This window comes from Xiphophorus hellerii, unplaced genomic scaffold, assembly GCF_003331165.1.
Source record: "Xiphophorus hellerii strain 12219 unplaced genomic scaffold, Xiphophorus_hellerii-4.1 PGA_scaffold_66__1_contigs__length_299863, whole genome shotgun sequence".
Taxonomy (NCBI): domain Eukaryota; kingdom Metazoa; phylum Chordata; class Actinopteri; order Cyprinodontiformes; family Poeciliidae; genus Xiphophorus; species Xiphophorus hellerii.
In genome coordinates, this window is record NW_022587641.1 from 25,926 (window position 1) to 40,940 (window position 15,015).

The 15,015-nt window shown below is 39.9% G+C and overlaps 3 protein-coding genes across 6 annotated transcripts in view; 2 read left to right on the forward strand and 1 right to left on the reverse strand.

Moving 5' to 3' along the window:
- ttc3 (tetratricopeptide repeat domain 3) overlaps positions 1-2,755 on the forward strand; it is a 28,674-nt gene extending 25,919 nt beyond the window's left edge. For all 3 annotated transcript variants that reach the window (XM_032557372.1, XM_032557373.1, XM_032557374.1), the window contains 5 exons: positions 908-1,086; positions 1,178-1,292; positions 1,374-1,481; positions 2,365-2,457; positions 2,525-2,755. In XM_032557372.1, coding sequence (XP_032413263.1) covers positions 908-1,086; positions 1,178-1,292; positions 1,374-1,481; positions 2,365-2,457; positions 2,525-2,635 — 606 coding nt within the window. In that variant the 3' untranslated portion in view covers positions 2,636-2,755. The remainder of the gene's footprint in view (positions 1-907; positions 1,087-1,177; positions 1,293-1,373; positions 1,482-2,364; positions 2,458-2,524) is intronic.
- A 551-nt stretch (positions 2,756-3,306) lies between these two features.
- Positions 3,307-7,419, reverse strand: vps26c (VPS26 endosomal protein sorting factor C). 2 transcript variants are annotated; one of them, XM_032557383.1, is made up of 9 exons: positions 7,218-7,416; positions 6,663-6,709; positions 6,151-6,294; positions 5,533-5,682; positions 5,336-5,416; positions 5,185-5,259; positions 4,353-4,503; positions 4,131-4,283; positions 3,307-3,685 (listed from the first exon to the last, which is right to left on the reverse strand). In XM_032557383.1, the coding sequence occupies exons 3-9, from the start codon at positions 6,223-6,225 to the stop codon at positions 3,603-3,605; spliced, it is 768 nt and encodes a 255-aa protein (XP_032413274.1). In that variant the 5' UTR covers positions 6,226-6,294; positions 6,663-6,709; positions 7,218-7,416; the 3' UTR covers positions 3,307-3,602. The 2 variants fall into 2 exon arrangements, with proteins under 2 accessions (XP_032413274.1, XP_032413273.1); XM_032557382.1 differs by lacking the exon at positions 6,663-6,709 and having other exon boundaries at positions 7,218-7,419.
- Positions 7,420-9,302: 1,883 nt separating this feature from the next.
- Positions 9,303-14,159, forward strand: kcnj15 (potassium inwardly rectifying channel subfamily J member 15). Its single transcript, XM_032557370.1, has 2 exons — positions 9,303-10,063; positions 12,151-14,159. Exon 2 carries the CDS (start codon positions 12,219-12,221, stop codon positions 13,212-13,214), a length of 996 nt encoding a protein of 331 aa, XP_032413261.1. The 5' UTR covers positions 9,303-10,063; positions 12,151-12,218; the 3' UTR covers positions 13,215-14,159.
- The last annotated feature ends 856 nt before the right edge of the window (positions 14,160-15,015 follow it).

A 15,015-nucleotide genomic window follows, 5' to 3' on the forward strand; every position in this document is an offset into this window, starting at 1 on the left:
TTTAGAGGTTGGTCTGAAGTTGGATAAGATGTTTAAATGGAGGTTTAATGATGGGATGGAAAACCTCCAGACACCAGAACATGGACCAGTGACTGCATGCTGTCATGAAGGAAGCTTTAAGTTTCTAACAGTTGTCAATTCACTAAGAGACACTCGCTCAAAATACTGAAGATGAGCTGGTGAGGCTCTGGATCCACTGGAGAACATCAGAAATGTTTCTGAAAAATGTCAGGATGAAGGCAAAGCAACATTTCCATCAGAGATTTGAACGAAACCGTTTGACAAACCTGACTTTGCAGCTTTCGCATTTCTCTGCTAGTTGGCAAGTCCAGATGATTTTCCTCCAACGGCGCTCGGCACTTCAGAACCGATTTTTTTGTAGTTTCTGATGCAACTTGAATAAAAGGCAGTTAGAGGAGGGTGAATGGGAAGAATCCTGTAAGTTCTTTGAATTCTCTCCGTTTTGAACTACTTAAAACATGCAGCAGTTTTATTCTGACGTTTAAGTAAAATAGAATGAAAGTCAGATGAGTAGGTGAAGAATCCATGATTTCATACCAGAGCCGCATCGTCACCTTTTGCTGAGGTCAAATCTGGCCGACCCCGAGGCCAGTCCTAACCCTTATACAGATATTCAGTAACCCCGGCCCGTTACCTAGCAACCGCAGCTGATTTTCCAGCAGCCATTGTACATCAGGAAAAGCAGCAGACCAAACATTGGAGATCAGCTGGGGTTGCTAGGTAACAGCTTAGTGACTCAATAGTCGCAAGGTTTTTTTTTTAAACTGCTTGTTTTCCAGACATCAAAAATCTTCTTGCTGAACATCAGTTTTTGTTTTTAGGATCAGATTTTCTCTGTTGATTCCTCCCAGGGTCAGCGTAAGGTCAAGTTTTGTTTCCGTTCCAGCTTCCTGTCGCAGCCAACGATCCTCCGCCTCAGCCGGCCCGCGCCGCCTCCCCGCCCGCCACAGAGTCCGCCCCGCCTGTCGCTCCGCCCCGAGCCGCCGCCAGGAAGGAGCCGCTGCTCGTCTCGGTTTTCCAGAAGGCCATGGACAGCCTGACCGCCATGTTTCCAGATTATTCCAGGTAGAACCGAGCCGTTAGAAACAGCTCAGCCGCTGATCTGTGGATTACCTGGTTCTGACTCGGTTCTGACCCGGTTCTGGTTGGTCTGCAGGTCCGACTTGATGCGTTTCGTTCAGGACTTCCGTCTGGCCAGAGGAGGAAGTCTGAACCTGGTGCCGCTACAGGAAGTGGTCAGCGGCGTGGCGCAGCTCATCCTGGACCATCAGGTAGCGGTCCGTAGAGCCGCGCTCTGATTGGCTTACCGCCGCGGCTTTCAGCCAATCACCTGCTTTCCTCCTGTTCCTCAGGAAACGCTGAAGTCATCCGGCGCCGCGGGCCGGTCCAGCCCAGCTCAGGGGAACCAGAACCCGGTGTGGCAGCTGGTCGGAGCGCAGAGAGTCCGAAACCCGAACGCCGTGAGTCTGACTCAGCCGCCGAGCAAAGAGACGCTTGATTTGACTAGACACTTGGTTTCCTTCAAACTAATGAAATCCAAGGACACTTTCAGCTCTACTTTATTATTATTATTATTATTATTTATTGCCCACTTTTAAAACTGGAAACATTTTGAGACATTTTTCGCTCACTTCCGTTTTGTTTCTATTCTTTATTTCCATACTTAGAATATTTATTTTTAGCTCATTTTGTTGCAGCTGTTTTAAAGTGTAAATAAGTAAAAGTAGAAAGTAGTCAATAGGGGAAAAAATGTAGTTTAAAACATTAGAAACTAAATATTCATGAATCATTTAAAGTAATTTAATTATGGCATGAAAAAGGCAGAATGAGCCACTTTATTTAACAGATTAATAATTGTTTAGTAGATTAATAATAATTTGCTGCTCTAATCTGGATCAAGTTTGAAATGTCAAAGTATTTCAGTTTTTAAACCAGAACAGATTAAAGATCAGGTGGAATCGCCCTTTAGTCAATCATAAACTAACTTTAGCAGCTAAAAGTTTTTGACCAACAGATGAAGTGACAGAAAAACTGTAAAAACATGAAGTTAATAAAAATGGTTGATTTAAAGCTGCAGTGAATTAAAGTGGAGAAAAGTTTCACTTTTTATTCTCCATCTTTTTCTATTCCAGTTATTTTTATGAAACGACGACGTTCAGTTTATTCAGTCAGGATTTCAAAACGACAAATGTTAAAATAGTTTTTTAAAATCAGGATGTGATGGAAAGATGGTCGTTTAGATTCAAGAGAAAACTCAGGTTTTTAAGAAAATGGCCACTTATCAATTAACCAATAATCAATGATGAATCGACCAGCTAATCAATAACCTGCGTCTTCCTGCAGCTGAACATGGAGGATCCCTGCATCATCTGCCACGAGGACATGAGTCCAGAGGACGCCTGCGTGCTGGAGTGTCGGCACAGCTACCACGACCAGGTGAGGGCCGGGGCCCGATGGGACCCTCCAGGCTCCCTCTGGTTCTGACCCGGTTCTGTCTGTCCAGTGCATCCGGTCCTGGCTGAAGGAGAACAACACCTGTCCCACCTGCAGGACCCACGCGCTGCTGCCTGACGACTTCCCCGCTCTGTCCACCAGGAGGCGCCAGGCCCCCTGATGCTCCTTTTCTGCTTTTATCCGATTTTTATTTTTTATTTGTTCTTTAAATTCTCTGTTTTCCTGATTTTATTGACATTTAAAACCTGAGAAAATAAATTAGTCAGTGTTGGAGCTCGTCTCTTCCAGAGTACAAATCTTTAAAAATCTTTATCAGTGACTCTTTAGACTTAGACTTGTACTTTATTGATCCTTTGGGAAAACTCCCTCAGGAAATTGAAGTTACCAGCAGCTCCCAGGCAAAAACCAAAGATAACACACAGTAAGCAAAAGTGCAAAAGAATACAAAATACAAATTAAATACTAAGGTACACACCAAATGTGAGTAACCAAAACCTTAAATTATGCAAGAAACAAGGAATAAGAATATAGAATATAAGTAAATATAAATACAACACAAAAAAAATATAAGAATTTGGCGGATAGATTGACCAGTGATATCGTTTATTAATCAATATTCAACATTATGTCACTAGATCAACTAAAATATCAAGTTATGTGGAAATTTTGGTGTTTAGGACCAAAATGAAAATGATTTATAGAATCTTTTACTCAACAGTAGAAATACTCAGTTACTCAGATGTAACTAGTTACTTCCTGATTGTTCATGTCTGAGTTTAAAAGTGCAGATAATTTAATAAGATGAAGCAAGAAGTCAATAAATTCACTGGAATCATGAAAAATGACATTTATTTTACAAGCACTTTATAGCTCAAATAACTTCAGTTATAAATTCTGCTCAACAAACATGATTTAAAAAAATGTTACAATAATTTAGATGCAATCAATAAATCTGTACAGGCTGCAGAGAAATATAATTTCAAAGTTTCAGAACAATTATGGGATGGATTCAGATTTGAGTTCAAAGGCCAAATATGTTCAGCTACCAAATATCCTGTGCAGCTCAAACTGTCTGAATGCCGTTGGTATTTTATGGATCATCGATCGATCGATCGGGTTGGATGTGATCAGACTCTGCAGAGCTTCAGAGGGAAGTTCTCGGTGATCAGGTGATCGTCCTGCAGGATGACCACAACGTTGATTTCAAACTCTGAGAAAAAAACAAATCGTTAGTTCCTGATCAACTGGAGCTGAAACCATTGATTATAGAAATGATCAACTAATTTAGTAATCGATTAATCGCTTACTGGAGTAAAGGTTAAATAAAGGCAAAAAGTTTGGTGGAAGAAAAACTCAGAGCATAAGTTAAAGTAAAACTACAAGACATAAATTCTATACAGATTCAATATATAAATGTGTTTGACCAAAAACTCCTGAAGTGGAATCGTTTCACCTGCTTCAACTTCTCTGAAGATCCATTAATCACCTTTTGTTGATCCGTTAATCAATAATAATCTCCAGTCCAGCAGAAAGGCTGATGCGTTTCTCCTCTTTAACCGATTGATCGATTATGAAAAAAATCACCAGATTGAGCTGGGAGGTGAAGGTGGAGCATTCTGATTGGCCGGCTGCTCTGATTGGCCGGTTGTACTGACCCACTTTGAAGTTGGTGGTCTCCAGGGTGGGGCAGGTGAAGAGTCGGGGGAACACCATGTGGACGGGGATGGGCAGGCCGTGGCCGACGTCTCCTTCTGCGATCTGGATGTTCTGGATCTCTGTGGCGTCTCGCGCGTAGCCCTCGGCGCAGCCTGCAGGTAAAACAGAAAACCTCCAGGGGGCGCCGACGCCAGGCGGCGTTCAGGAAGAGGGAAACTCACCGCAGGTCTCGACCCGGACCAGCTGCAGCTCGATGCTCTTGACGGGGACGTCGGATTTGTCCACCTGCACCTCCCCGGTGAGCGGCTGGCTGATGACGCAGCTGGTGGCGTCCAGATGTCCTCGGATCAGGAAGTGCGGCAGCTGACTCCTCTGCCGACACAAACAGTGAGTGAAACGGACCTGCAGACGTTTCCAGAACCGCTCAAATGTTTCAGCAGCTTCACGTTTTTTACACACCAGCTGAAAATATGAGGAAAAAAATCCACCGATCTGATCTACACACAAACCGACAATCAATTATTGATTAATGGCTTCAGATTAAAATTAGCATCATTTATATAAAAATATCAATTTATAAAAACATTGACGGAAATCGATAATCTGAGTTATTTTGCAAAAGTTTCCATTTAAACTGGTAGAAACAAATTGAAAGTTTGCAGTGAAAGTAGCTCTGAAGTTTCAGCTCAAACTGATTAATCACGATTAATCAACTTATTAAGTAATCGATTAATCGTTTCATTTGCTGAAAAAACAGAGTAATTAAACATTTAGCATTTAAAATCAAATCATCTAAATATGTTCAACCAAAAACTTTTAGTTTCTCCTGGTTCAAATTCCCTAAAAATGTCCAATTAATTCTGTCAAATTATTAATCAGTTAATCAATAATTAATCCCAGATAAGCTCTGCATCGACATTCAGCTTTTCTGATGTTGATGCTTTTAGGATTTTTAGCTGCAAATGATTAAACCTTCAGTAAAGGAATAAAAGATTAATCAATAGATTGATCTGTGATGGCTGTGATGCGACAGCAGCAGGTCAAAGGTCGCACCTCGCGGACGTTCTGCAGCGTCTCTGGAGTGATGCTGAACTTGACCGGAGTCGGAACGATTTTTGATTTCTGCGGCTGAAATGAAAAACCAATCAAAAGTTAATAATCAATAAGGTAATGAGCGGCTAATCGATACTTTGCTGACGTTCACCTGACTGTGAACGATGAACTCGCAGCTCCTGCTCAGGTCTTTGGCCAGCAGGGGGCGCTTCAGGTCGCAGCGCAGCGTGTACTGAGCAGCAAACGGGGAAAAGTCAGAAAGTTGGAACACAAACTGCACAGCCTGAAGCTTTTCAGACTCTGGTTAGCCATCCATACGTTAGCAGACAGGCTAACATCGAGCCCGACCTGGATGTTGACGAAGACGCCGTGGTAAGTCTCGTACAGAACTTTGTTGCCTTTGCTGATGAGCGGAAACTCAAACGGGATTTCCGTTTTCCCTCCTGGGATTTTCCCGGCCTTGGCCGCCTCGATGCTGCTGCTGATCAGCGGGATTGGCTGCAGATTAACCGGCAGGCGTTTCACAGATTAGCCCACAGATTATTATTAAATAAATTATTCTCTAAGTTTGGTGAGTAAATCTGAATTAATGCTTCATTTACCAAACCATCAATGAGATTGATCAGATTGATCGATTATTGAAATAATCTGCAACTGACTTTGTTAACTGGAGAATAAAAAGGCCATTTGCTGAAAGAACAAAAACTAAAAACATTTTGCATTTAAGATGAGAAAAACATTTTCCGTAAAATCATTCAACCAAAAACTTCAGGTCAGTTTTAGCTTCACCAGATTATTTAAAGAAAAATCATTTTCTATCTGATTAATCATCATGATTACCAATAGTTACAATAATTCTTATCTGCAGCCTTTCATCTTTAAAGCTTCTCAGTCAGTAAGACTTTTTGAACTCCAGAGGAGCAGAACGGACCGGACTCCGGTCCAGACTCCGGTCCAGAGTCCCACCTTAACGGAGTTGTAGAACGCCTCGAAGACGCCGACGCTCTTGGAGCTGAGCTGCAGGTTGACGATGCCGTCCATGCTGAGCGCGATGCCGTTGTGCTGCAGCGGCTCCTTGCAGCACAACGTGACGACGCCGGCCACAGTTTCCTGAAACAGAGCAGAATCAGCTGCCGCTGCAGAATCACCTCACGGATTATTGATCCCTTTGAACTCAGGCGATTAATCGATTATTAGAATAAACTAGTTCAGTAATGAATTAATCATTAACTGGACTCAATAAAAGCCATTTGCTGAAAGAACAGAGCAGAAATTAACGCAAAACTATACAGAATTTTTTTATTTATTGCGATAAAATTCTTATGATAAAGATTTAGATTTATTCTCACAATAAATTTCAATTAATGTTTAAAATCTAAAACTGTCCGTATTGTTGGGATTGATAGTTTTGCCATTTGCTCCACTTTTTGTTCAATAAAATAATCAATAAATATAAAATAAATTTGAAATAGACTTACTGTGAGCAGATTAATGACATAAATCACTTTTTTTTAATGACAGGCGTCTGAAAGATTAAAAATGGGAATGTTTTTAAATGAGCTGCAGCCATACAGTTACATAAAGAAATAATAAATAGTTCTTATTTATTATTTATTTCTTATTTTTTAACGATTACCATCATTTATCTAGATAAAAGTAGAATTTTAATAAACATTTTTGAACAATATAAGTGGCAGTTTTAGGGACACACCGAGCTAACCACACCGGGTTTCTATGGCGATCAAAACAAATAAATAGAAAGTTATAATTTAAAATCTTATAGACAACATATAAAAATATATTTCTTATTTATTGTCATGTAAAGAAATAATAATCGAGCACAGAATTTAAGTGGTGACCAAATTCGTCACAACACCATGGAAGCAGCTGCTGGTCATGTGACTGCGAATTAGCTTGTTGCTAAAGCAGCAAGCTAACTGTCTATGCTAGCTAGTCAATGGCTTTATCAATGTTTTTATAGTGTAAATAGAGGGAGGCTAACATTAGCTTGTTAGCCTCAGTGGGTCTCTTACCCCCTCATGATAGACTTTGTTGGCTCTTTTCAGTTTGATATCCAGAGTGACGCTCATCTCCGAGCTGAGCTGACCGCTTAATGGCGGCTGGCGTCACAAACCTGCTTTAGCTGCTGCTAACCAAGAGCAATGGCTTTACATTTATTCGGCTTGCTTCTGAATGAGAAATGAATAAGAAGAACTATAACTCGGTATCTGGGTAAATCTTTCAAAATAAGAGTGCGATTTCCGCCGACTTCAACGACTCTGGGTCAAAATTTCAAAATAAAAGCATAAGGAATAATGGCTTGAAACTAATGCAACGCCGGTCGGAAAAAAACCTCCAAAAAACAAAAAACAATTGTTAAAATAAGAACTGTTAAATAAAACTGGAAGATTGTTTGTCTCTGAATTAATCTGAGGGGTAAAAAAAACAGACAAAGTTTAAAATAACATTTATGTTCGTTTTAAACATTCCTTTGGTTTTATGTAAACATGTCAGAGAAACATTAAAGGTAGTTTATTAAGTATTTCTGCAGATAAAGAATGGAGGCTCCTGTCTTGCAGATGTTTAAATTTCTTTGATCACATGCAGTTCTTTTTATTCAATTTAATTTTAATTATTTTGAATATTTTAACATGTTCCTGTTGAAATAAAATGTTGGGCTTCACCTTCAATAAACACATTAGACTGAATCATAAAGTTCTTGTCCAAACGAAGGAAACCTGTAAAAACTGCATCCTGTTGGTGATTTTTGGAAAATCTCCTTTCGCTCCTTTAAGATGCCACCATCAACATTTGCAGACAAGAAGCATCAGAATGAGATTTCCCAGTTCATTTTGTACCGCAGTAAAGAAATGATAAGCGACGATCTCTCGGCTCTCAGGAATGTGGAAATGAAGTTAATAATAAAGCTGAGGATCCAAGGTCGGTCACCCAGCAAACATCACTCCTTCTCTGCACTGAAAGGCGTTTAATTCACTTCAACAAACTTCACTGCGTCTGTTTCTGCCGATAAACAGAATTCTTCATTTTTTACACCAAACCTCTCCTGGTTTTTGTTTTTAGCTTCATTTTGACTTCTCATTCTTTAACACTTCATTTAAGTGTTTGTTTAATAAGTTAATGTGTCCTGTTCTTCACAAAACACCAAACAGCCACCAGCAGAATCCCGCATTAGACTTTGTTTAGACCACAGGTATTTTGTCGTTCAGCCCTCCTGCTGCTTATTTCCAGTAATCATTCACTTTGTTGCAAAAAGAAAAAAACTCTTTTTCCAAACATTTCATGAACAGAAAACGTTCAGCTGACTGAGTCCCGTTTAATTCCAGTTCTGTCCACGTTTTCCATCTCGTCTCATTACAACAAACTTTGGCGTTTTTTAGGTCATTTAACACGATTATCTACCACTTCCTTCCTTCCTTCCTTCCTTCCTTCCTTCCTTCCTTCCTTCCTTCCTTCCTTCCTTCCTTCCTTCCTTCCTTCCTTCCTTCCTTCCTTCCTTCCTCCCTCCCTCCCTCCCTCCCTCCCTCCCTCCCTCCCTCCCTCGGCTTCAGCGGTGACCAAACTGGATTTACTCTGAGGGTCATTTTAATTTATTAGGCTCGGGAATGAGATTATTCATCGATTATTGAAAAATATCATCAACTAATTTAGTAATCAATTAATCGTTAACCAGAGTATAAACTCAAAAAAGGCCATTTGCTGAAGAATAACACACTCAGAACCGTAATTAAGCCAAAACTGTACAAAAGTATATATTTACCTTTAAGATAAAAAACATTTGTCTGTAAAGGCGTTTTACCCAGAACTCATTAAAACTTCCAATTAATCACCTTCTGCTGTCAATTATTAATCAGTTAATGAAAAAAATGAACCAATTAATCTACAAAAAAATCATGCGTACACTAAAAAATGTTATTGCATTTTTTGGGAATAACATTTTTATTTTGTTATTTAAAAAAGGAATTGAATTATTTGTTTATTTCCATCTTTTAATGTCTTGTTAATATTGTTTTGAAAAGGCTAAAAGTGTTTAAATAAAAAGTGAATGTCAAATTTTTTATCCAATTAGTCGCCTGAATAATCAATAGTATGATTATTTAACAAATTAACTGTCAGTTTCAGCCATAATCAGGTTTATTCAGGTTGATCGGATCTTATTTTCGGGGTATCAGAGTAATGGGGGTTGGATACAAACATAAACCACATTTTCTGATTTTATTAGTAAAAATGTCCTCCCGTTTGTTAAAGTTACTGATTACACCAAAAAAAACACCTGCAGAGAATGAGAAGCAAATCGATGCTCGAAATCTGATCACATTGACTTTTTAACCACAAACTGAGGCATCAACAACAAATACATTTTATTTATTAATACCAGTCAATTCGTAGCATTTTCCTGATTAAATAAATTACCAACTACAGTCATTGGGTCTCAGGATTATTTTCTGATCTCCAGGTGTCAAAATGTTATTTGAGATCATATTTATAGAGATTTAGAGAATTTATCAGATAATTCACACCATGCCTTCCTCCGGCAGTTTGACCTTATTTCAGCCTTTTGTCTGTCACAAAGTTCGTCGTGTCCTTCAGACGCTCTGAAAGACGTAAATCTGGTCTTGTGTGAAGCAACAACAACGGTAAAGGAGGAAACAAACGTCAGGCGGTCACCTTGTTGCCCCTACCTGTGGACAGGTGAGGGGAGGGACACAGAGCCGGCCCCCGGATCACAGATTACGCTCGGCTTTGTCTCGCTCCGTTCCTCATTGTGCCAAAGTTCAGATCTCACAACAAACGGAGAAAGAAGACACTGAACTTCAGCTCAGGGTCAGCTTTCACATTTATGAGGACGAGCTTTTCAGAGGTGAGTACAACACAGATTGATGAAGAAATGAGTGATTATTAATTAACATGGCCGCCTGCAATGCTTCATGCTTTATCTACGCCTGAGGAAACGTGTCTAAATAGGAACGGTTTACGTGTGACAACTTCAGGACACATGAACTCATTTTATTTCTAATAATTCTGTGGAATAACATTCAGTTTGGTGATACTGACAAACTTGGATCGAAATAAAGAATCGGTACTTATATAGAAGTACTAAAAAGTAATTTATGTTTCTTATGTTTTTGATATTTTTGTCACTCCTCCATCTTTCAGGCCAACAAACAAAATTTGATATCAGACAAACAAAGTGAAAAAAGACAAAATACTGTTTTCAAATTATGGCTTCAATTATTTAGGAGAACACTGCAAAAACACAAAATCTTACCAAGTATTTTTTCTCTAGTTTCTAGAGCAAATATCTTAGTTCACTTGAAACAAGACCAAACAAACGTACAGGTAACTTTTCAGGAAGATAAAGGAGTTTATTTTAAGTCAATAATTTCTTAATTCTAATGGAAAAAGTTCCAGTTTCAATGGCAGATTATTTCACTTAAAGCCTGGGAAAAATGTCACGTTATTAATAAATTATTTGCCAGTTTAATTAGAACTTTTGATCAATATTAAGAATTACTGATTAAAAACAAGCTCCTTCCTATCTTGCTGAAAAGTTAGTCATGAGTTAGTTTAGTCTCATTTCAAGTGAACTTGACCAACTAGACCAAAAATATGTTACTATTTTGTGTTTCTACAGTGAAGAAACTTTCAAACCAAGTGAGAAAATAACGGACAGGTCAGAGTCTGTAATTCTGAATCGTTTATTTGCAGAATTGCTTTCTTCAGCCACAGTGGAGGCTCTTTAAGCCACGACATCTCCATCATAACTCATTACTTTGACTAGGAAACTCCATAATCTTCAGTCTGTTGCTTTTTTAGCCATTCATAGTTGGATTTATGTTTTTAATGATTGTTCCACTGCGTAACTCAAGTTTACTTTAAGATAAAGACAAGCTTAAATTAGAAAATTAAAGAAAGCAGAATGGATGTTTGAAGCTCGGTGGTGGAGGAATGATGATCTGGGTTTGTTTTGACTTTGTCACTCTGATGAAACATGCAGCCATTATTTAATCCGCAGCAGTTTCATGTTTTTCTGACTGACCTTCAGTTAACGAATTCTGTTTACGACACACCAATAACTCGCTTATTGGTCTCTAATATCATTTGTTAATTTTTAACTCAGTGGACCTTAGATGAAAACTATAAAGGCTACAAGCTGGTTAATATTTTAGTCAAGGTGTGTAAAATCGTTTTTTGCTTGGAACAAAAGTGCATGGAAGAGTTTCTGGATCCCATCCATCCATTAGCTTAGCTTCAGGCTAACAGTGCTAACCTTAAATCAGGCTCAGTGATGGACGGATGTACTCTACCATTAAACCCTGTGGATTAAACAGCTGGAAATAGTTTGGTGATTTCACTTTGTTTAGTTGTTGGATTATTGTTTAATCCAGGGGTCTCAAACTCCAGTCCTCGAGGGCCACAGTCCTGCAACTTCTAGATGTGCCTCTGCTGCACCACCTGAATAGGATAATTAGGTCATTAGCAAGGCTCTGGAGACCTGATCTACACAAGGAGGAGGTCATTAAGCCATTTCATTCCTGTGGCACATCTAAAAACTGTAGGACTGCGGCCCTCGAGGACTGGAGTTTGAGACCCCTGGTTTAATCCCTTACATCACAATTCAAACATTTTAAATCATTCCAAATATCTTCATATATTTTTGCTTTCATGCATTCTGATCTGGTCCTAATCAATAAATGTCGAGGTTTCCTGAAGGTTTTCCTTGAAGAACTGATTTCGCTCAGCACTCACTGAACAGTCCACAGACTGGAGACAGAAAATCTTTCAATACCTGCATAAAGTCACGATTAATTTAATGAAGACTTTCAAAGATTAGAAGAGAATCTGGATCTCTGGAAGCAAAACATGCAGAAATGACTGAAGACATTGGCAATTACAGAAAAACAGCTTTAGAATATTAATCTTATTTCTGTTTGTGTCTGTTGCCAGCTCTTTAATCTGCAATGCGCCAATAGAACCTCTGCAGTTACAGCCAGTTCTTGTTGAAGCAAAGCATCATGGTCAACAGGAAGTCAGAGGTCCAGCGAAGGATCGTGTCCAAAGACGGTCACAACAATGTTCAGATCGACAACGTGGAAGGAATGGTCAAGCTCTACCTGCACGACATCTGGACGACGGTGGTGGACATGAAGTGGCGCTACAAGCTCACTCTGTTTGCCTCCACCTTCGTCATGACCTGGTTCATCTTTGGAGTCTTCTTTTTCTTCATCGGCATGGGGAACGGAGATTTTGATACTTGGCGCAATTCTACCCACACACCCTGCGTGATGCAAGTGGAAACTCTCACCGGAGCCTTCCTGTTCTCTCTGGAATCGCAGACCACCATAGGTTACGGTTTCCGGCACATCACTGAAGAGTGTCCTCTGGCGATCTTCACGCTGGTGGCTCAGCTCGTCACCACCGGTCTGGCTGAGATCTTTGTCACCGGTGCCTTTCTGGCCAAACTGGCCCGACCCAAGAAGCGAGCAGAAACGATAAAGTTCAGCCAGGTGGCTGTGATCTGCAGGCACCAAGGCAAGCTGTGTCTGATGGTGAGAGTGGCCAACATGAGGAAGAGTCTGCTGATTCAGTGCCAGCTCACCGGAAAACTGTTTAAGTCCAATGTGACAGAAGAAGGAGAGAAGACGCAGATCCACCAGAGCTCCGTAGATTTCTACATGGACACCAGTGGAGACTGTCCGTTCCTGATCCTCCCGCTCACCTTCTATCACATTATCGATGAGAAGAGCCCATTGGCAGGACTGACCCCAGAAACCCTGAGCAACCGAAACTTTGAGCTGCTCATAACGCTCAACGGCACCATGGAGTCGACCGCGGCCACGTGCCAGAGCCGCACCTCCTACGTCCCTCAGGAGATCCTGTGGGGCTACGAGTTCACACAGGTGCTGTTCAGCTCCTCCAACTGCCGCTACGTTGTTGATTTCAACTTTTTTGACAAAGTACAAGCGAGCAACGACCCCGCCTTCCCTGGCAGCAGAACAGGAAAGAAATAACTGAAACAAGACTGAGAGGAAATTGTGGAAGCTGTTAGTTTTACAGTGCTGTGATCTTTCATGTCAAATGAATTTTCTATGTCCTGGTCATAGTCTTACGTAAGAAAAGACAAAATCAGTAAGAGGTTTCTTACTCTTAGTTTATTTTGGTTTGATCAGAGGTTTTAATCTGTCATATCTTAGAGCAAATGAGTAGAGGCATAACAAAGGGAAACAAAGTTTTCAGATAAGAAACTGATACCCCATAACTTGAGTAGATGTGTATAAAACTGTTTGTTTACAGTTAGTAAATCAATGCAAGAAAGGGAACTTATACAAAATGGAGGAAATGAAGTGTTGAAGAGGCAAATTGAGCCTGAGGTAGTTATCACACCAACGCTGTTTTAGAACGTAAAAATGACCTGATTTGGCCTCTTGTCAAACCAAATCTTTTAGCAGACTGTTTATTTCTTCACTAATCTGAATACAATATATCTTTTTCAAACTGTGAATTCTGTCATTTAATTTTTTTTTTTGAACTGTATGGCTGTTTGCCGAAAGCCAGGTGATTTTTTTTTTTAAATTAAAGCATCAAATAATATTTCTCTTCATGGTGCAAACAAGTGTGATCACCAGTAGGCCTTAGGCTGAGTTCAACTTGTATTCAATAGTCAGAATTTCCTTGATCCAAATAGGAAAAATCAAAGGGAAAACCTGCAAAGTTTGGATTCCAACCTGGAAACCACAAAGTCCCTGAGTTCAAATTCAATATGGCTGCCGTTCAAGTAAAACAAACAGAAAGATGGAGAAATAAAACACTTTTGTGCTTTTCTGATTGGTTCTCCATGAAACAGTGGCTGACAAAAAACAAAATGTACTGCATTTATCTGTGGACACATTGTTTTTGTATTTGAACGCACAAAATAGAGACAAATATGTTCTGATTAGCTTGTATTGCTAACCTGAGTTAGCCTGTTCCCTGAACAATGAACAAATCCCATAAGTTTTCTGTATTGAAATTCTGTTCTGTAATCTTATATTTACATTAGTAAGTATAAACCTTTTATAAAAGAAGTTATTTCTAGAGCCAAGTGGCTTTAAAATGTGTTGTAACACTAAAATCAATGTGGTATGTTGTGTGTTGGAAAGCTAATTTCTGGGATATTTATATTTCCTAGGAGACAGACATAGATTTACAAAGAAAGACTTGATAATGATGGCTTAATAATGATGACATTATTAAGTCATTGATAATGAGACTTAAGCCCTTTGTGACGAGGTAAATAATGGGTGTTCTGTAGACACCAAGACAAATGAAACTGTTTTGTTTCTTAAATATTACTTTTACTTTCAAACTCTTTTAACACAAGAAAAATAATGCCCTCAGATATTCAAACGTAGAGTTGTGTCTGTGTATTTTCTTACACAGGAAGCAGTCTACAGAACCGGAAGTGATATTAAAACCAGAGAAACCGTTTGGATTGATCACGCTGCCTGTTAGCTTCCGGTGGTTAGCTGAAGGACAAAGCAGGTCCAAGCTGCCGCTAACTGTCACCTTCTGTTGTGGCAACACTGAGCCGCAGCTGCTGGGCGTCTGTATCTGGTCCAAACAGTCCGAGTCACAAACAGCCGCTGCCCGTCCGACTGCTTGGCAAGGGAAAAAGAAGGGAAGGAAGCGAAGGGAAGGGAAGGGAAGGAAGCGAAGGGAAGAGAAGGAAGGGAAGGGAAGAGAAGGAAGCGAAGGGAAGGGAAGGAAAGGAAAGGAAAAGAAAGGAAAGAAAGCGAAGGGAAGGGAAGGGAAGGGAAGGAAGCGAAGGGGAGA